The 22,618-nt window shown below is 40.5% G+C and overlaps 1 protein-coding gene across 3 annotated transcripts in view; it reads right to left on the reverse strand.

Moving 5' to 3' along the window:
* Nucleotides 1-12,496: 12,496 nt before the first annotated feature.
* Nucleotides 12,497-22,618, reverse strand: part of SAMD13 (sterile alpha motif domain containing 13) — a 53,953-nt gene continuing 43,831 nt past the window's right edge. For all 3 annotated transcript variants that reach the window (XM_054532431.2, XM_024254874.3, XM_054532439.1), the window contains one exon: nt 12,497-13,669. In XM_054532431.2, the coding sequence (XP_054388406.1) occupies nt 13,526-13,669 (144 nt within the window). In that variant the 3' untranslated portion in view covers nt 12,497-13,525. The remainder of the gene's footprint in view (nt 13,670-22,618) is intronic.

Genomic DNA, 22,618 nt, shown 5'->3' on the forward strand with positions numbered 1-22,618 from the left:
AGGTAATTTGTTTTAAAAACACTTCATGATTTTGCTAGGAAGCCTCCAGGGATTCAGTTCCAGTTCTCTGGGAAGTAGAGCTGCCCTAAAACACTCTTTTGTCTCCTCACTCACTCTCTCTGCTTACCCCAACCCTATCTCAAGTACTTTCATGGAGGAATCGTGCAGGTAGTTCCAAGCTCACGTGCTGCCGGGGAGGCAGTTTCCATGGCATTCAATGGAGCAGGCTGTCATGTGGGGCTTGTGGTTTTGGCAGCCAAGATTCTGCCTGAGGTTTGTTTCATATTCTTTAAATTTCATCTCATAATTTTCATAGTGATAGACTCAGAAAATATATCTCCTTCCTTTTCCTTTTCCTTTTTAGAGTCAGACTTAAGTTCATACCATTCCTTATTTTTAGACACCAATGTTTTCCCTCTCTTTTTTCTACCCCAAAATAGAAGCATAATAAGTCTTTTGAGACAGCATTTTATTGATTTGTCATTGTAACAGAATTTACCTTCTTCAATACCTGCAGATTTTAACTAGAGAAATTTGAACTTTTCCTAACCTCTTTATACTTTGTCCAGAAGGAGTGTTTCCTTTCCTCCGGACTCTGAGCTGTGTGGAGTTGGCCCTTTGCAGTCGCCTTTGCTAGACCTTTACAACTTCTGCTTTCTTGTCTGAACTCATGAGGAAGCCAAAGCTTCTTCCCAAAGAGATCGACTTGAAGCCTTCTAACCAGACACACAGGACCTTCTGGCTTCCACATACTTGAAACTTATTCTCTGTATGTTTCACAGTCTTAGCACTTGTTTCTCTTAGAGCTTAGCTACCTGTCATTCTTTCATTTGCCCAGGCTCCCTCTCAGAAATTCTTAGTTTTGTGGAGCCTATCAAGACCCTACTGAGAGTATGATGGCTATGGACCTTCTTCCCAGAAAAATGCTCATTCATGTCTCTACAGGTGCCTCTAGCTCTGCTAAGGAAGTAGTTCACACATTATCTTTAAAGTATAAAGGATTTCAACAGAAATTTGCCACATGAGGAATATATTCAACCAAACTTAGAAAGTATACTGCTAACCTTTACATAAGAAAGAAATAAACATAGTATTAGTTTCCTGAGGCTGCCATAACAAATTACCATAAACTTGGTGGTGTAAAACAATAGAGATTTATTCCCTCGTAGTTCTGGAGGCCAGAGTCCAAAATCAAGGTGTGGGCCGTGTGCTACTTCCAAAGACTCCAGGGGAGATTCTGTTTTTGCCTCTTCCAGCTTCTCATGCCTTCAGGGGTTCCTTGACTCACAGCTGCATCACTCTAGTCTCTGCCTCTATGGCCACATTGCTTCCTCCTCTTTCTGTCTGGCAGGTCTTCCCTGTATGACTCTTATAAGGACACTGGTCACTGGATTTGGGGCCCACCTGGATAACCTTAAGACAAGATCCTCAAGATCCTTAATGACATCTGCAAAGATCTTTTTTCCACATAAGGTCATATTTGCAGGTTCTGACAATGAAGGCATGATCTTCTGTTTTGAGGGCCACCATTCAACCCAATACACCAAGTAAGAGGTCAGTGAGCTTTTTAAGGGCAGCTCTTCTGGTGTATGTGGATCTTAGCTATACATAAGCTACTCTTCCCTTCAGATCTGGGGGATGGTACCATACCCCTCCTGGTTTGATCAGTTGTCACATAGATTTTTATAAAAGGGTAAAGAGCACGGACTTTGGATACAGATAGTACTAAGCTTTAGACTGGGCTCCACCAATTTCTAGTTGTGTGATCTCGAGCAAGTATTCTCTAAGCTTAAGCTCTCTTGTTTATGAAATGGGAATAATAATAACACCTACCTCACAGCACAGGGTAGCAAAGCATTAACTGAGATCATGCATGAGCTAGAATGCCTTTGGCTGCAAGTAACTGAATACCTAAGAGTGTCTTAAAGAGAAAGGACATCGTGCTTGCTTCAGAAGTTTAAGAAGTAGGCTATCCCAGGATGGAATTGCTAATTCAGTGATGGCATCAGGACTCAGGCTCATTCCACCCTTTGCCCTGCCATCCTCAGTATATGGTAATGTTTTCTCTATGGCCACAAAAGGGGGATAAAGCTCCTGGTAAAGATGCTCTGGTGCCTTCTGCATGACAATCTCAGGGTCTTACTGTATTTTTCATGGGGAAGCTGACCTGTGATACTAAGAGTTCCAGGAAGGAGACTCGAAAATGGGATTTTGGAGCTGGATCACCCACTGGCTCACTAGCAATGAGCCTTTGTAATACTGTAATCACGCAATTGTTAACCCTGTCTGCAGAGGTGAATTGGGATAAGATACTGGAGAAAGGAATACATTGGCAGGGGCAAAATTTCAAATGCTTGAGAGGTGTGGGGGAAATGGTTATTATAAGCACTATGGAATTTGAATGGGTGTCACTGGGGACCATTAATAAATTAAGAAAGGCAATGAAAAATTGAGGATGATTAATAACTAATATAAAGTAGAGCATGAAAGCAAGAGGGCCTCCTTGGCAACATATAAAGACAGTATACATCTAGATGGCAGAAAAAGCTTAGGAGACCCAGGTCTTAATTATTAGAATAGCAGAGCTCCAAGGAAAATTGAATTCTCCACCCTTGACAGCTCTGTCACACAAAGGTTAGGGTCCTGATTGATGCACTTGAAATCTTGAATCCTCAGCTTTACCTGAATTCTCTGCGCCTGCAGAACTGGCCTATTTCTCCTTGTTAAAAGCTAGCACTGCCCCCTCTTGCTTGAAGACAATGCAGAAGCTTCTGCCTACAAGGAAACACATGCCTCCTTGTGATACATCCCCACCTCCTGACCACCAGATCTATAAATAGGGTAAGTCACATCGTAAACCAGCTAGACACATGCTGGGCTTGTTAAGGAAGGAAGGAGACCACAGGCCAAAAGAGTGGCAAAGGCCCAGCCAATATATATAAAAGCTGGAAGATTATACATGCGTGCTGGATAAAGCCCATCTAATTTTCAAATCAAGAAGCAAGAAGAGAAGCAGTTTCCATTCACATGGATGGACAGTTGCATACATTTATGGTCTTGCCCTGGAATGACATTAAATTTTCTAGCCTTTGTATATGGGACCAGGATCATCAGGACATTCCCTGGGACATTAAATTGGTCCATTATACCCATGAGACTATGTTAATTGGACTGAATGACCAAGAAGTGACACTTGTACTCTGGAGAATGGTAGATAAACCCATCAAAGGCCCACCACATTAGTGACATTTTTAGCAGTCTGGTGGTCTAGGACAAGGATTGGTGAAATCTGTCCCATCACTTGTTTTGGTAAATAAAGTTTTATGGGAACACAGCCATGCCCATTTGCTTATATATTGCCTATGACTGTTTTCATGTTATAATGGCAAAGTTGGTAGTTGAAACAAAGACTATTTGGTCCACAAAGCCTAAAATTTTTTACACTTTGACCCTTTGTAGGAAAAGTTTGCTGAGGGTATTATAGGACATTCCTTCCCAAATAAAGCTTTGAGATGCACATTATTGCATCTCAAGCTTTCTACCACTAGGAGGAAAGTGCAGTGCTTGGTATTCTCTTTGGTTTTGGAAGACTCATGTTCCACACATGGTAATACTGCTCCAACACATTTACTGGGTGGCAAGGAAGGCTTCCAACTTTGTGTGGGGCCCAGAGAAGTAGAAGGCACTGGAGTAGGTCCAGACTGGGTACAAATATTCCTTCTGCTTGAACCATGTGAATCAGCAAATTCTATGCTATTAGAGATGTCTCTGATTGGGGAAGATGCTGTGTGGGTCCGTGAATGGACTAAAACACACTCACAAGTATTTATTCTCTCAGTCAACAATAACAATCAACATAGAACACTTCTGTGACCAAATGTTTGGGGATTTCTCTCCACCAACAAGCAAGCAATCAATTCTGCAGCAGGCACCCTTTGAGTGTCTTCTAATTCCATTCTATTCTTACTCTATCTACCTAGAGATAGCATCAGATCCCACAGGTTAAGGAATTAATGCCCAAGACTGCCACCACTGCCCACTCCATGCAGCTTTCAGACACCAATCTCAAGCTCCAGGTTGTTTTACCTGTGCTTCTGACCAACTGGCTATAAATCAGGGATCCCACACACACCCCTCCTTGAGTTAGATTAATTTGCTAGAGCAGCTCCTGAAACTCAGGGAAACACCTACTTACATTCAGCAATCTATTATAAAGGATATTACAAAGGGTTCAGATGAAAAGATGCATATGGTTAGGTATGGGGGAAGAGGCACAGAGTTTCCATGCTCCCTCCAACCCCTAGGTGCACGATCCTCTAAAAGCCTCCACAGGTTCAGCTATTTGAAAGCTTTTCGAACCATGCCCTTTTGGGTTTTTATGGAGGCCCCACTACATAGGATTGATTGATTACATCATTGGCCATTGGTGATCAACTTAACCTTCAGTCCCTTTCTCTTTCCCAGTGGTTGAGAGTGGACTGAAAGTCCCAACCCTCTAATCAAGCCTTGGTCTTTCCAGTGACCAGACCTCATCCTGACGCTACCTAGGGACTGCTTGCCATCAGTCAATTATTAGCATACAAAAAGACATCACTTTAGAGATTCTAAGGATTTGAGGAGTTGTATGCCAGGAAATTGGGTGAAGACCAAATATATGTTTTACATATATCTGCCAAGACCCAATGGGAAATTTACAACATAAACTCCCAGGTTCTGGAGTAAGCTATGCTATCTGTAGCAGAGAATCATTCACCATTAGAAAAATAGCTCCTGGTGTGTTACCGGGTTTTAGTAAACACTAAAGTCTGACCATGGAACTTCAACAGATTTTGTGGCCAGAGCTGCTCATCATAAGCTAGTTTCTATCAAACCCACCAAGTATTAGGGTCTGGCAGGCCCAGCAGCAATCCATAGCAAGATGGAAATGAGAGATCCAGGAGTAGGTAGAGGTAGGGCTAGAGGGCACGAGAAAGGCACATGAGCAGGTGGCCCAGATCCCCATGTTATCCACTGCTGTTTCTCCAGTGCCTCTCACACTATGGCCATTAAGGAGAGGGTGGTTCTTATGACAGTGGTGAAGGAAAATCCTCCCAATGAATACAGTTTTAGGAAATACATCAAAGAATCATCTACTTTATGTGTAATGTGTTTCTAGGTAATAATATATGCAAACCTGTGGGCAGTGGCAATTGATTTGGTTGGTTGGTTAGACACTTGGAATGAGAAAGATTAGGAGATTGGTCAGAGGAAAGGAGCTTGTAAATGGGCCTGTGTGGGTGGACGTGAAATGTGAAGATTTTTGCTTTGCATCTTAATGTCCACCAAAGAGCATCAACCATGGATGAGACACTAAACAATCAAGCAGACAGAATGATTTTGCCAGTGGATGTCAGTCAGCCTTTGTCATTGGCAGTCCCAGCGCTGGTACAAGGAACTCATGAATAGCCATGGTGGCAGGGGTAGAGGACACACATGGGCCTAAAAGTCAGGGATCTGGCTTTCCATTACTAATAATAACGGTTGCTAACAAATATCCAAACTTCCAGCAGTAGAGACCTTGATATGGCACCTACTTGGCAGCAAGTTAAACACATTGGGCCCCTTTTACTTTGAAAAGGTGAGGATTAATCCTGACTAAAATAGATACATATTTTGGATATGGCTTTGTCTTTCCTGCCCACAGGGTCTCAGTCAGCACCACTATCCAAGGGCTTACAGAATTCCACATAACATCACTCAGACCAAGGGACAAAGAGACTCTCTTTAAAGTAAAGGAGATGTGGCAAGTTGTAAGTGATCATATAGTCCTATCACATACTTTACTATCCCAAAGCTGCTGGCCTGAGAGAGCGATGGAATAATCTCTTAAAGGCACAATTGAGATGTCAGCTTGGAGATAATACCCTGTGACGATGGGTTACTGTCCTCCAGGATGCAGTGCACTCCCTAGACACTTGGCTCTTGTATTGTGTTATGTCCCCAATAGGTAGAACATGTGGATCTGGTAACCAAGATGTAGAAACAGGAATGGTCCCACTTGCTATCACTCCCAGTGACCTGTCAGGGAAATCTGTGCTTCCCCTACCCACCCCCTGAACTGTAAGCTCTGATTGTGTAGAGGGCCTATTCCTAGGGGGATACTTCTACCATGGAACACAGTGAGAGTGATTTAAACTTAAAGCTATAGGGTTATGCAATCAGCCAACTTGACAATTCTCAAGATAAAACAGCTGTTCCAGCTTACTGCACAGAGAGAACCATAATCAGACCAAAACTTTAGAACATTTATGAAAGGGAAATGACGTTGTAGAATGTGACAGTGCTGTGAGTTTTAATTGAATGGTGGAGGGGGCCAGTGACACATATAACTCAGATCACTGCATTTTTAGAAAATCATAGAAATTGAGTGCTGAAATAAACCTCTAATTGGACATGTTTTTTTTAGTAGCAACTGAAGCAAGAGAGGTTAAGACTTGTACAAAGTCTTGTGGATATGTTAACGGCAGATCTGGGACCAGAACCCAGGTCTTCTGACCCCTAGTCCAGGATTCCCTGCATCCACCACTATGGATGCATAGCTCCACAGTTTTCCTTTTTAACTATGTGTGGATTAGGCCAATGTTAACTTACTTTGCATTCTGTATACACACCATACGGAAGGCTGATCAATAACCTGCAGACATTCTGGTGGCAAGAAGTCACATTAGCATTAAAAATTCTTAATAGAAATTTGCCCAAATAGACAATTTAGCAGACTGGTGTCAACCTAATTGGCTCAAATTAATGAATGCAGCTCCACTCAGATTTTTTCAATTTTATTAAAATTTTTTTCTGTTTGTTTATGACCCACATATACCTTCATTAAAATCACAACAGTATCAGAGACCTCCCTTTCATTAGTCTCACAAAGCGATTTTGAATGTCATTGAACACTCATTTTGGATTGAGGACAGGATCCATTTGGAATTCACCAATGCCTCAAACCAACTTCTCTAAGTCTTTGGGGACTAATAAAAATGTATATGCATTTTGCTTAGCACATTTCCCTTAACTCAACATAGTTTTTCAGGGAGCTTAAATAATGCAAGCTTTTTTTTTTTTTTCTTTTTGGTTTATGTGACCTTTTGAAAACAAAGCATCTAGAACCACCCAATATCCATTTTCATCCACCTATAAAAATGATTTTGTTTTTTAGCAGTATTAGGATGCATCCAATCAGCAGTATTTAGGTTCGGCATACATTAATTCTGTGACAGTACTGAGCTTGAAGTGGAATGAGATCATAGTAATAAAACTATATTTTTAATGCACTTTTAATGTAATACAAACAACTGTACAGTGTACTCTCATTCAGTCCTCCATCAACTTATAAGACTGGTACTATAGAAGAACTGCCAGCTTCTCCAAAGTATCCACCCTCCTGTCCTTATTTATCTGGATACTTGGCTTCCTGAAATAAAGACTACAGTTCCAACCTCCCCTACAGCTAGGTATCACCAAATGACTAAGTTCTTGTCAAAGGGATGTCAGAGAAAGAGATAAGTGCAGTTTCTCATATGAGGTGTCCTTCTTTATCTCTTTTTCTTGGCTGGAATGAGTTGTGATAACTGAAGCCCACGCAGTCACGTTGGACTACATAGGGAACTATGTGTTGAGGATGGTGGAGCCACACAAGAGGAATGAGACCCAACCATTATGTAGCAGCCCTGCCATCCCTGAACTGCTTACCTTCAACTCATATGCATCATAGAGAATTTCTATCTTAAGTCACTGTTATTTTTATCAACTAAAACTAACCCTGAATGATACACTTGAGCTACATTGTCCTAATTGAGGTGTGCAGTAAGCATGAAATACACACTGGATTTCAAAGGCAAATGAAAAGATTTTATAAAATATATCATCAATAATTTTTGCATTGATTATATATTAAAACTATAATATTTGGATATATTGGCTTAAAATTATATTAAATTATTTTTTCCTGGGTCACCTTTCCAAATGTGACTACTGGAAAATTTTAATTTATATAAATGGCTCACGTTCTGTTTCTTTTGGGCACTGCTAGGCTGGTGCTGCTCCACTCTATTTCTGCATCTGCACTAGAGAATAGATGAAGTTCCTGAGGCTAAGAGGAGCCGTATGACTTACCCAAGTTCCCATGTCAAGTAAATGGTGGGACTGGATTCAAGCTCAAGTCTATCTGGTGCAACCTCAGTGACTTCACCCACTACCTACTGTGCATCTCAACTATTGTCGTTGGGTTCAGGTATAGCAGACAGAATACTATCCCAAACACTAATTATTATAGGCAGAAACTGCTGGTGGCTTGGAGTTTTACTGACTTTTACTCAAAATGTGCTTATAATCTGATGAATTCTATAGTATTATTCCCAAATCACATATTCCCCAGCACATAAAAATAGAATGTAATCATTGAAAAAGGCTATGAAACACAATTTGCTGAATGCTTCTGCTGCCTTTGATTCAGAAAGAAGACATTTAATTTGGAAAACTTTGCCACAGATATCCAGTGACAGAGCTGGAGGCCCTCATGGCAAAACTTTCCTTGGTTGCTTTATCTCACTTTTCTGGAAGCTTAAGGCCTCTAACCCCTCTGACCAAAGATGCCCCATGGATGGTGCCTGGATAATAACATCAAACATTTTGCAGCATATTTCCCTTTATCTGGTTGAGTCAGGCATCCTCTGCAGGTAACAAGTATGTTCAGTATTATTTACACCTCTACTTACCCTTTTCCCACTTCTTTAAAAAAGGTGGTAGTTTGGCTCATGTACTTGTTCTGTGGAAGAGGGGCACAGTTTCTATTTGGAAATGGCCTGGCATCCCCAGCTTTCTTGATTTCTCCCTGAAGACAGTTGTGGACAGGAACACTCTGACTTAACTGAAGTGCAGGGATGTCAACTGCTTTAGCCACAAGATCCTCCATTATTATGCTCCAGTGCTAGGTTAGACACAATTCTTCCTTGGGGTTCACCACCTCCAAGGGATTCTAAGATGTAAGACAGCCACACTCACCAAATGAACTTGGATGCGATCATTTTAATCTTCTTCTTGCTGTCTAGTACTGCCATGACTGGCTAGAAATGGTACCCAGACTCCTTAATTGCCCATGGAGCTACAGCATGAAACTAACGAGCTGTTCATTAATGCATCCATTGCTCGCTCTCTCCTTCCTGTGGCTTCTGTTCCTGGTTTAGAAGCAGAATTAACAAGTTTTCTCCTAAGAGGCATATCTGTCCTGCAGCAGTCAGCTCTTTGAACATTTAACTTCATCTTCCAAATCATTCCAAAAAACACTTAATGGCTCTGGGCCCAGACCTGACCCCTGCAGATCCCATGTACAAGGACTGTCAAAGACAGATGAATCACCACCAGTAAGTCCTTTTTGCATTTGGCTTCCAAATATGGGAGTGGCTGGGCAACTGTGGGTTATTAGACTTTTGCAAATTAAATTCTCCCAAAGGTATATTTCACTAATGCAACTGAAGGACAGTGTGTGTTCCTGACTGCAGATGCTAATCTCAGAGGGACAAAAACCTGTATTCAGCTGGTGCGGTGGCTCACGCCTATAATCCCAGCACTTTGGGAGGCCGAGGCAGGTGGATCATGAGGTCAGGAGTTCAAGACCAGCCTGGCCAAGATGGTAAAATGCTGTCTCTAATAAAAATACAAAAATCAGCCGGGTGTGGTAGCAGGTGCCTGTAATCCCAGCTACTCGGGAGGCTGAGGCAGAGAATTGCTTGAACCCGGGAGGCGGAGGTTGCAGTGAGCTGAGATCGTGCCACTGCACTCCAGCCTGGGCAACAGAGGGAGACTCCGTCTCAAACAAACAAACAAACAACAACAACAAAAACAAACAAACAAACCACCCTGTATTCACGTAGGATATTTGTTGAGGACAGAAAGAAAAGACTGCTACCAATTGGCCTTTTTTTCCTCATATTCATCATGCCCACTAGGTATAAAAAATGATGCTCAAATCTGCTGCACATTCTATGCGATATGCTAGCTTGTTTTCTTTTCAGTTGAATCTATTTGCAATTTTCAATTCCTGAATGAACTCACTGTTTTTCTGTTTTTTGTTTTAGATCGGGATGGGTGTGTGTTTGGGGGGGGTGTCTAAAATTGATGTCTCAATTGCCTTCAGGGGCCCATCAACTTAAGTGTGAAGTTGCTGGTTTTAAGACCTTAGGGAATGGAAGAGTAACAAATTGGAGTTTTCGGCCTCACTAGAAGTGTGTAAATGTGGTTTTTAAAACACACACATACTGCATTGGCCAAAGTAAAAACATGTTGGCTTAGATTCCACTGAAAAGTGGCCAGTTTGTGACCTCACCTTTAAATCAATTCATTCAATCTCCTCTGCAGAGTCTGAATCAGAGGTTCAAATGTGGGGGCGGTGGGGAGTAGCAATTACTTTCTTAAATTCCTTCTGATTCTGATATCCTGTCTGCTTCTCTGGTTGAGAATAATCAAATTCAACATTAGCCAATTCTCATATACACCTTCACCATTAAATATATTGCCATCAGGGCACATCACAGCCATGAAGTTCTTCCCCTCACAGCACATGTGTCTGCTACTCATTGCAGATCTAGATCACATGAATAGAAATCCAGTGTGATCTGAAAAGAAATCAGACGTCTCTGGTTTTTACAGCTGTCTGGAGACAAAGGCTGCCTACCTGCTGAATTTCAAGCACTTCCAGCCTCTCTTTTTGGCCTATTTTGATCACATTGGTTTTCCCCTAAATGGAGGAAAATGAAATCACCTTGAGCTATTGCCAAGGTGTGCAGGCCTGCCTGTCCTTGGCCTTTATGCTGACTGTAGGGAAGGCAGACTATCTTTAAATTGCTAATTTTGCCTGAAAGCTCTTATCAGAGACTGAAGGATGATTTTGTACACTTCTGTTTGCTTTTCAATTCCCCTCGCCCCCAAGTACTCATAGAGCAGTCCAAATCTGAGGTTTAGTTGACTTAGTTGAACGCAAGTTCGAATCTCGAGAAAAATACCACCAAAGAAACCCTTTTAGTGTCACTTGCTATGAGTGTTTAGTGGTCAGCTGACATCGGTAACAGCAAGTTGTCCCTCAATATCCATTTTCCTTTATCTACAGAATAATGGAACTTTGAATTTTAATTCGGCTCATGGTTTCCAATAAAAACATGAAATATTTCAAGCAATGTGATTGACTTCCAGTCCACAAGATATGAAAGGAAGTAGTATGTACAATTTCTTGGAAGTATCCTTAAAGGAAGGTCTGTTCCTTCCCCCTTTCTTCTCCCCTCTGGTTGGAATTCAAATGATGATGGCAAAGAAGCAGCATCTATTTACAAAATTATTCTGGGAATGGATGTCATGCATGATGGAAAAAAAACATAGGCGGAAACTGTGTTCCTACCATCATGTAGGGTCACACCACCTCTGGTCCCCCTATCTGGACATTTACATGAGAGGAAGTAGGTGTCTACCTAGTTTATTAATTGGTGGGGGTGGGAGAGACAGTTTCCATCGCTCACAACCAAACCTATTCCAAATGACTACAGAAGGTATCAGGTGGGTGCACAAAAGTAGGGCTCAGAAATACCTCATATTATCCCTTTGAGGTAGAGACGGGTCAAACATCATCAGATTTTACAGCAGGACACTCCTTCACAGAGGTTTTCATCAAGATCCTCATTCCATCTTCCTTCAGCTTGATCCAGGAATCCCTTCTTTCCTATCCAGGTCTCCAGCAGCTGCAGTTGTTACCTTTTGTCTCCATCACTCCTCACAACACTTAACTATATATTTTGCCTTTTACTTGTGTTTTCTGTCTTAGGTAGACTGTGGGAACTTGGAGATTAAAAAAAAAGTCTCTTCTGTAACCACTTTTCCCACTTACAGTGAAAACAAGGCATTACTTAAATTTCAGATACTCTGTACGCTCTATAATTGAATTAATTTGGAATGCATTTTTAAACCCACCTACTATCTATACCACTTCCTGTGTTTTTTTTCACTGTCATCTCCAGACTTTCTGTTCTTTCAAGAAATTATCTCCACAGGGGACTGAATTATGATATTCTCTAAAATAGGAACTCTTAACTTGAGGAGGAGGAAGAGGGAAATTATGAGTCCACCAACTCTCTGCAAGTTTTGCACGTGGAAATGTGAGCTTTTGTCTGCAGAGAAAGTCAGTAGCTTTTATTAGAATTTCAAAAAAATCATGACCCCCACCGGCCTACAGCAAACAAAAAAATCTTTGGCTAAAATAATACCTAAAATTGGGGATGAGAGAAGAAATGAGATCTACTTGAATGATTCACTTTAAAAAGAAGATAAATCCACACATAGATTTGTGTAATTTCTACCTCTAAAGCTTTTTCCTCAAAAAATGCTTAATTTTCTTTCCCTGGTTTCCAGGAGACCTTAATCCTTAATCCCAACTGAAGAAGCAACCAAACAGAAAAGATCAAAGATACACTGGCAATAAACTGAAGCAATGCTTTATTGCAACCACAAAGCACCAATTCAACAAGGCGTTGACACACAGAGATTGAACAAATGTCTCTTTCAACAGAGATGTGGCAAGCCCACTTTTTCCAAGCTCTTAAAAACAAGTACTTAACCCAGGAACTGAACAAAGCATAGGACAATTAAAAAAAATTACACCATCATGAAGGAATATATATAAAAATATTCTGTACTAGTAACAAGGCTTTTTGACCTGTAACTCTCGGCAAATTTCTTCAGAAACAAATTATTATAAATAAAACCATGAAGTTAAAAAAAATCCTTTCTTCAGAAACAAAGAACCAATTTGAAAGAAAATCTATGCAGAAAATATCATTACCCCATTTGAAAGCTAGCTGAATATGGATGGATATCCTCAGTACACAACGGAGCTTCTCTTTTCAGAGCTATGATTCTGCTCCTGAAGGGGCCATGATGCATGTTCATTTCAAACACTGCAGCATATCCCAATAAAACCTTAATAAGGTCAAGTGGAGAACCCTCTACAAAAAAGGGTGTTGGCAATTCCATCCAAGTAACACAAGCTCTAAGGAGCAGAGGAATTCAAGGGAGACAGCAATCCCTTTCTTCTTTCTCCCCCTCCCCAAATTTTCTTGTTTTTACTCATCCTAAGTCTGTAACCAAAAGACTGTCATTCAATTAAATTCTTTTTTAAAAGATTTTGGGAAAGCAATCTATAAAGAGATGAGGAAAATCCTTATTATTTCAAAGCCTTTGTGGGGAGGAGTGTCTAATCGTGTCAAAGATCATTCTATTTGACAAAATCCATGAGGAAAACCACCCTGTGCGCATCTTGTCCTTGCTCCTCCTGGCTGATTTCAGGTGAGCTGATGAATTGCCTAGTCTATCCAATAGGATAACGTTTCATTTGATTGAAATTCTTTACATATACACATGTATGTATTCTGTTTACAAAGTTTCATTACATGAAACTAAATTATGTCATTATGTATTTTTTGAGGTCGAAGACCCCAATTTGACTGTACTATGAAGAGTTGTTCTTTAAATGCTTTGTCTGCAGAGGTTTTACATGATATTCGTAGATTTTCAGAGCAGGCCCCAATTTTAACTGAAGTCCTGTCAACACATCATTTCTTGTCATCAATAGCAGGGATTTTCCATCAATTTCCTATAATGGAAGCAGAAGGTAAAGCCAATATGTGAGTCCAAAAGCTCAAGGATAATGAAGAAAAAAGGAAGTTCAGAAGTAAAAGTCACACCAATTGTGCCCAAGCTAAAAACATTACATTTGTAGTAGTGCCAAAATGGAAAAAATGCAATCCTCTATTTTTATCTTACATCTTTTAGCTGTATTTTGGCATTAAACACAATCCATAGCTGATCTTGCTTTCAAGATCCTATCGCAAACATCACATCTTAAAAAACAGATAGCAAGCTTACTGCATGTACCCTTAAGGATCAAAGATGTTGCTTCTGAAAACAATAATGACACTTTCCATTTATAAAGTCTATTAAAGTTTACGCAGAATTTTCCATGAACTTAATTTCTAAAACAACTCTGTAAATTAGAACGGGCAGAGATGATCATCTCTATTTTACAGGCAAGCCAAGGATCAAGCAAGAAGTTCACCCTCTAAGATCAAGAAGTTAGGAAAGCGGTGCATAGAATTTGAACTCTCATATACCTGCAGCCAAAGCCAATGTTCTTTTTATAATACCCCTCTGCTTCTCTTGATACTTAAATATATGTTTTTTAGATGGTCCTATGGGGACTAGAGTCTTAGGTTTCCTGGAGTCTTCACGATTGCAACATTGGGCATTAGAAAAATGACTCACTCTCTGGGAGACTTTCCTGCCCTTTAAAGGGGGAACCATCCTGCCTCAACCCAAAAATCAACCTCTCCAAGATGGGTTCCCCTACAACACTCCCTCTCAATGGATCCTCAAACTTCCAAATAAGGTAGTGAGGGGTAGGGCCCTGCCAGCTGAAAATCCCTTCCCTGTTCTGCTCAGAGTCCATTCCCTGCACCCTTAAGGCACAGAGTCAGGTACACTGCACTCCAGGTATTCTGGAGAGACTACAAAGCTTTGGGGTGAAATAAAAACAGGCTTCTCACAAAAGAGATGGGGATCCCAAATATATAAAGTGGTTTGAAACTTTTGGAAAGGAAGCACTGAGAAGAATGCTGAATGCCACATTATTTTTGTTATTGTTTGCTATGGGGACCTTACATCTCTTAAGAACCTGAGCTGGTTCCTAGGTGACTTGGATTAAAGAGTTAAACCAGCTGTGCATGGTCGGTGAGTCACGACATTTCTGTTCATGTTTATACCCACATACTTCTGTACCTACCTCCTCCACTGACCGACAGACATGGGGACACCGTGTGTAGCTGCAACTACGTAAAACGGACTCCCTCCCACACCATTCCCAGGGCGGCTCCTCCAACTCTCATGCGCCTTGCTTGCCAGGCTGGGAGGAAAATGTGCTTTGAGTTCCTGAGAGTGTGGGAGAAATAGCAGCAGGCTAGGCGGCTGAAGAAACACCCACTTTGTGACCTTAGGCAAGTCCCTTCTCTTCTCTTTCCTCCTTGGTGGGGTTTCTGACAAGATTCTATGAGAAACCGCTCTTGCAAATGCTCCCTGAGCTATGAGTTATACAATCACTTGTCATTATCCCTTCCATCATTCTCGACAGGACCAGGTCCTCATTTTACTTGTCAACCACCTAATATGAACCACAGCAGAACAAGGAATTACTTCTACCTGGTCTATGGTGGTTTTGAGTTTGGGAAATCTTTATTCTGTCAGCTACCAGAACACAAAATGTCTCATATTAATTTGTGAGAGACTGTAACATTAAAAAGCAGCTGATTCATAGTACAAACAGCAGAAAATTCCTTAAGGACACAGGAATTGACTCAATAATCCTAAAGTACTTTGCTTCCTATTTAGGCAAGTAGTAATCCTAGAGATTGCTGATTAGTGAAACCTGCATGTCTGAGAGTTGGGAGAGGAGCCTCTGGCCCTGTGGAAACCACAGTAGCCGTGCTGAAGACACTGTGAGGTCAGAGACCAAATTAGATGTGACCTTAAAGCTCACGCTGTGTCTTGCACACTGGCTCGGAATGTTTTACTGAATGGCAAAGCCCTCCTACCCTCCATCTTTCCTCCGCTGTTGTGTGCTCACACTTCACTTACTACATGTTTTAAACAGCCATCAGGAAGAGATGACATTGCCTTCATTTCTATACACCAAGAAAACTTCCTCGACTAACTCAAAGTGAATTTTTAAAAAATCTTTGCTGGCAAAAAGTCCTTTGACAACTCAGCATTTCTGTCAAAAGCCAAGTATGCCTGTGAAAAATGCTGAAATTTGGATTTTACTTAAGACAGAATGGAAAAATCATGTTTCATGCTCCAATCTGATTTTCCCTTTGTTCAGTAGACACACTGCAGTTCACCTCAGACCAGGGTTGGTAAAAGAAAGCTCCATCTGGAAATCCTCATTTTAGAAATGTTGAAATAAATATAGTTAATTCACACATACAACCAAACATTCCTCTTAAACCCTGACTAGAGTAGCTCAAAGGAATGAGAGTGGAATAGAGCATAATGGAAATGAAGCTTACAGTCAGGCAAACGGCAGTCTGAATCCTGTCTCCACAAACTGCTATGTGACCCTGGGTAGGGGACTTAACTGCCCTGAGCCTCAATTTCCTCACCTTAAGATGGAAATAAACCAGTAAAGTACTTTAGAGATTAGAAATGATGGATGCAAAGCACCGCGCACAGTGCCTGATGTGTAGGAGGTTCTGAATGACTACTAAGTGGAAATGGATAGGCTTTGAAATAAATGGGATGTGTTCTGATTCCAAATCCACCTTCTGCTTCCTTTCTGCCAGTGTGCTCCCCTTTGCCAGGAAAATGTAGGCATATTCCTATTTAGGCTCAGAAAATTTGCTGAGATTAAAAAGTTCAAAGACTACATAAAACATTCGTGTCATAAAAATTGTACACACAGGAAAGTTCCTTGATGAAGAAAGCTAATAATTTCATACATAACGTCCATGGGAGGCAAGTGAAATCCAAATTCTACCAACAGCATGCTGTACTACAAGGAGCTTGGGACTGGAAACTAGAAGACAGGTTCTAATGCAGACTCTATCAGTAACTCTCCGTAAGGAACAACTCTGGATCCCAGTCTGTGTATTAATACAAATGAAGTGGTTGGAGTGTGACCAATTCCAGCTAAACAAAACCAAACCAATATTTTGCATGTACATCATGATGAAGTTCAAAACAAAAAGATATTTCACATCTTGGGAATTGTGTGTTAACTGATAATCATTTGCTAGTGTCAGTAAAACTTTACATTGACTGTGTCTTTATGGAAAAGTAACCCTCAGGTTCCCGTTGGGCAATAAACAATGTTTACATACTTATTAAGTTCCAGCAAGTACTCATGCATGGAAGTAAAGTTCTGAGATGATAGGTTTAAATTTCCAATGAGGGCAAGAATCTAGATTTAAAAATAAATGAGTAGGATTCATAGATATTATAGCTCACTAGCTAAGCATGTGCTTTAGACTAAGACACTACTTTGTTGCTTATTAGTGGGGCCTGGGGCACATTACTGAATTTTTCTAAGCCTCATTTTCTTATCTATGTGATGGGGGAAAGCAACTACTGTGTTTCACTGCTGAAAGTATTATTGAGATAACTTTTGTGAAGTAGAATTCTTGACATGCACTGATCACTCAATAAATGCTAGTTATTGAAAAAAGCATATAAAAGCTGGGTATGGTGGTACATGCCTCTAATCCCAGCTACTTGAGAGGCTGAGGTGGGAGGATGGCTTGAGCCCAGGAATTCAAGGCCAGCCTGGGCAACATAGTGAGACCCTATCTCTAAAAAATTAAAATTAAAAAATATGTATAAATTTTAAAAGCATATAAAGATCTCAACCCATTTACTTTTCACTCATTCTCTCTGCCAGCATTAATCTATACCTAGGTAACTCTGAATTGAAGCTATTTGTGATATGGTCCATGGGAAATGTATAGGAAGAAAGAATAGGTGGGAACAGAAGCAGCAAAGAGAAAAGAGCCTAGGAAGAGACAAAGAGTAGCCATCAAGACAGGCAACTAGGCAACTGCAAAGTAGGGCAGGAAAAAAACATTCAAGAGAAGTCAATGGAATTTATGAAGGTAGGGCTCTGCGCTGACTGGGAAGGCCATATTTGTGGTGGTGGCCTCTACTGTCCCAGATGGTGCATAAGGGAAAGGAGGCTCAATTTAGAATCAGAAGACTGGGGATGGATGCTCTAGCCTGCTACTTACTAGGTTATTTATTTATTTATTTATTTATTTATTTATTTATTTTTATTATTATTATACTTTAAGTTTTAGGGTATATGTGCACAATGTGCAGGTTAGTTACATATGTATACATGTGCCATGCTGGTGTGCTGCACCCATTAACTCGTCATTTAGCATTAGGTATATCTCCTAATGCTATCCCTCCCCCCTCCCCCGACCCCACAACAGGCCCCAGAGTGTGATGTTCCCCTTCCTGTGTCCATGTGTTCTCATTGTTCAATTCCCACCTATGAGTGAGAATATGCAGTGTTTGGTTTTTTGTTCTTGCAATAGTTTACTGAGAATGATGATTTCCAATTTCATCCATGTCCCTACAAAGGACATGAACTCATCATTTTTTATGGCTGCATAGTATTCCACAGTGTATATGTGCCACATTTTCTTAATCCAGTCTATCATTGTCGGACATTTGGGTTGGTTCCAAGTCTTTGCTATTGTGAATAGTGCCGCAATAAACATACGTGTGCATGTGCCTTTATAGCAGCATGATTTATAGTCCTTTGGGTATATACCCAGTAATGGGATGGCTGGGTCAAATGGAATTTCTAGTTCTAGATCCCTGAGGAATCGCCACACTGACTTCCACAATGGTTGAACTAGTTTACAGTCCCACCAACAGTGTAAAAGTGTTCCTATTTCTCCACATCCTCTCCAGCACCTGTTGTTTCCTGACTTTTTAATGATCACCATTCTAACTGGTGTGAGATGGTATCTCATTGTGGTTTTGATTTGCATTTCTCTGATGGCCAGTGATGGTGAGCATTTTTTCATGTGTTTTTTGGCTGCATAAATGTCTTCTTGGAAAAAACTACTTTAAAGTTCATATGGAACCAAAAAAGAGCCTGCATCACCAAGTCAATCCTAAGCCAAAAGAACAAAGCTGGAGGCGTCACACTACCTGACCTCAAACTATACTACAAGGCTACAGTAACCAAAACAGCATGGTACTGGTACCAAAACAGAGATATAGATCAATGGAACAGAACAGAGCCCTCAGAAATAATGCCACATATCTACAACTATCTGATCTTTGACAAACCTGGCAAAAACAAGCAATGGGGAAAGGATTCCCTATTTAATAAATGGTGCTGGGAAAACTGGCTAGCCATATGTAGAAAGCTGACACTGGATCCCTTCCTTACACCTCATACAAAAATTAATTCAAGATGGATTAAAGACTTAAACGTTAGACCTAAAACCATAAAAACCCTAGAAGAAAACCTAGGCATTACCATTCAGGACATAGGCATGGGCAAGGACTTCATGTCTAAAACACCAAAAGCAATGGCAACAAAAGCCAAAATTGACAAATGGGATCTAATTAAACTAAAGAGCTTCTGCACAGCAAAAGAAACTACCATCAGAGTGAACAGGCAACCTACAAAATGGGAGAAAATTTTCGCAACCTACTCATCTGACAAAGGGCTAATATCCAGAATCTACAATGAACTCCAACAAATTTACAAGAAAAAAACAAACAACCCCATCAAAAAGTGGGTGAAGGACATGAACAGACACTTCTTACTAGGTTCTTATGCAACATCTGGCACATTATTCCCCTCCTCTGTGAAATGAGAGGTTTGAACTAAGCTGACCTCTGTCCATCCTAGTTCAACACATTCTCAAACACCAATACAGTCTTTCATAAGCATCAGAACACCCCAGCCTCATATGAAAATCTCCCTGTTAAAGAACACAGCGGCAATTTCTTACCAATGATGTGGAGGAATCTCATGAAATAGTCTTTCTTTTTCTGCTTCATTCTTCCCCCTCACATCTTCTAGCACTTTCTTTGTAACAACTCTCTTGCCATTTACTGTCTGGCTACAAGTGGTGACCAGTCTGAAGTTTCTCATTCCACTGCTTACAAAGGGTTCAAATGTTTCAGAGGTAGAGGTACTTGCTCTGGAGCCCAGAGATACAAGAGTGGAAAATCCTGTGTCCAATATGGGAGTCACATCAAAGATGGAGGAGTGGAATCTCCTAGCTTTACCCACAAGGCCAATGGAAAAATCATCACCTGAGAATCCTGAGAATGCATAGTTCCTCCTCCAAATGTTTTTTTGTCTCTGCCATCTCCTCTGTTTCCCTTTTGTTTCGGTTCCTTCTGGACTTGTCATACTCATTTCATTTCCTGGCATCAGACAAGACCTCATAGGCCTCTTGCTACTTGTTTGAATTTCTCCTCAGATGCCTCTTTGTTCCCTGGGTTCTTGTCTGGGTGTACCTGCAGAGCCAACTGGTGATAAGCCTTCTTAATATCAGGGGAGGAAGCATTTTGAGGCACATCTAGTACTTTGCAGTAATTCACCACGTTTCTTTAAACAGCCTTTCCCCACCAAGACAGGGTTTATTTTCGGAAGAATTTCCATATAAGGTTGGAAAGGAAGATGGTGAACTATTCAAGTTTACACCAAGGCCTTTTGAATACTATCACAAGGCTCTTGGGCTGAAGTATCTTCTGGAGAGAAGCTCCTCTTTGTTGTATGGATCCTTCACATGCCTCCACTCCCACCCCACCTTCTGTCAGCAGCTCCTTGTGGGTGGAGTGACTATGAGCTCAACATTCTCAGCCAATGACTCTCAGCTGATGGCTGTGCTTGCCTTGCCTTCCTATTGGTGGGAAATGTAGAGTGGATAATATACATTTTGGGAGGCTTCACCTTATTTAAAAATCAACACTGAGCAGCTTATTCAGAGAGAAACTATTTGTGTGGCTCAAAAGTCTTTATTTCATTTGTTGAAGTAACAGTCACAAGCAAAATGGCTTTTGCACTTAAATCGGACACAAAATCCATTTTGGCTCACTGTAAGGGCTAATGCTTTCAGTGACTTCATGAGTATTTCCTAGTGTTATTTAATATTTTCTGCTGGCACAAGGTAGGTGATAAAGGGTCTGTATTACAAAAACAAAAAACAAAAAAAAAACCTGAAACACATTTCTGATGAAGGAAAATAAGTAAGGCCCATTTTATCAAATGAGAAAACTGGGTCATAGAGATGAAACTAGGCAGGCTTTTCAAAATAATAGATTCGCAAAACATAACTAGAATTGAAGACCTCCCATATATTGTCAAATAAGTCTTCTTCAGCTGATTAAAATTTTTTTTTAATTTTAATTTTAATTTTATTTTAAGTACAATGTGCAGGATGTGCAGGTTTGTTACATAGGTAAATGTGTGCCATGGTGGTTTGTTGCACTATCAACCTATCACCTAGGTATTAAGTCCAGCATGCATTAGCTATTTTTGCTAATGCTCTCCTTCTCCCCACCCCACCCCTGACAGGCCGCAGTGTGTGTTGTTCCCCTCCCTGTGTCCATGTGTTCTCATTCTTCAGCTCCCACTTACAAGTGAGAACATGCAGTGTTTGGTTTTCTGTTCTTGCATTAGTTTGCTGAGGATAATGGCTTCCAGCTCCATCCATGTCCCTGCAAATGACATGGTCTCATTCCTTTTCAGGGTTTCACAGCATTCCATGGTGTCTATGTACCAAGTTTTCTTTATCCAGTCTATCATTGATGGGCATTTGGGTTAATTCCATGTCTTTGCTATTGTGAATAGTGCTGTAATGAACAGACATGTGCATGTATCTTTGTGACAGAATGATTTATATTCCTTTGGGTATATACCCAGTAATGGGGTTGCTGAATCAAATGGTATTTCTGATTCTAGATCTTTGAGGAATTGCCATACTGTCTTCCAAAATGGTTGAACTAATTTACATTCACACCAACAGTATAAAAGCATTCCTATTTCTCCACAACCTCGCCAGCATCTGTTGTTTCTTGACTTTTTAATAATTGCCATTCTGACTGGGGTAAGATGGTATCTCATTGTGGTTTTGATTTGCATTTCTCTAATAATCTGTGATGTTGAGTTTTTTTCATGTTTGTTGGCTGCACCAATGTCTTCTTTTGGGAAGTGTCTTTTCATGTCCTCTGCCCACTTTTTAATGGGGTTGTTTGTTTTTTTTTTGTAAATTTGTTTAAATTCCTTGTAGATTCTGGATATTAGACCTTTGTCAGATGGAGAGATTGCAAAATTTTTCTCCCACTCCATAGGTTACCTGTTCACTCTGATGATAGTTTCTTTTGTGGTGCAGAAGCTCTTTTGTTTAATTAGATCCCATTTGTCAATTTTTGCTTCTGTTGCAATTGCTTTTGATGTTTTCGTCATGAAATCTTTGCCCATGCCTATGTCCCGAATAGTACTGCCTAGATTTTCTTCTAGGGTTTTTATAGTTTGGGGTTTTACATTTAAGGTTTTAATCCATCTTGAGTTAATTTTGTACAAGGTGTAAGGAAGGGGTCTAGTTTCAGTTTTCTGCATGTGGCTAGCCAGTTCTCCCAGCACCATTTATTAAATAGAGAATCCTTTCCCCATTGCTTGTTTTTGTCAGGTTTGTCAAAGATCAGATGATTGTAGATGTGTGGTCTTATTTCTGAGTTCTCCATTCTGTTCCATTGGTCTAGGTGTCTGTTTTTATACCAATACCATGCTGTTTTGGTTACTGTGGCCTTACAGGTATAGTTTTAAGTCTGGTAGCATGATGTCTCCAACTTTGTTCTTTTTGCTTAGGAGGCTATATGAGATGTTGTTGTTCCATCTGAATTTTAAAATAGTTTCTTGTAATTCTGTGAAGGGTCTTTCAATGTTAGCCTTTTCAAAATTTATCTCTGGACTTAAGAACTAAACTGAGCAGCAGCATCAAAACAACAAATGCTTTTAAAAAGG

This window comes from Pongo abelii, chromosome 1 (assembly GCF_028885655.2).
Source record: "Pongo abelii isolate AG06213 chromosome 1, NHGRI_mPonAbe1-v2.0_pri, whole genome shotgun sequence".
NCBI lineage: Eukaryota > Metazoa > Chordata > Mammalia > Primates > Hominidae > Pongo > Pongo abelii.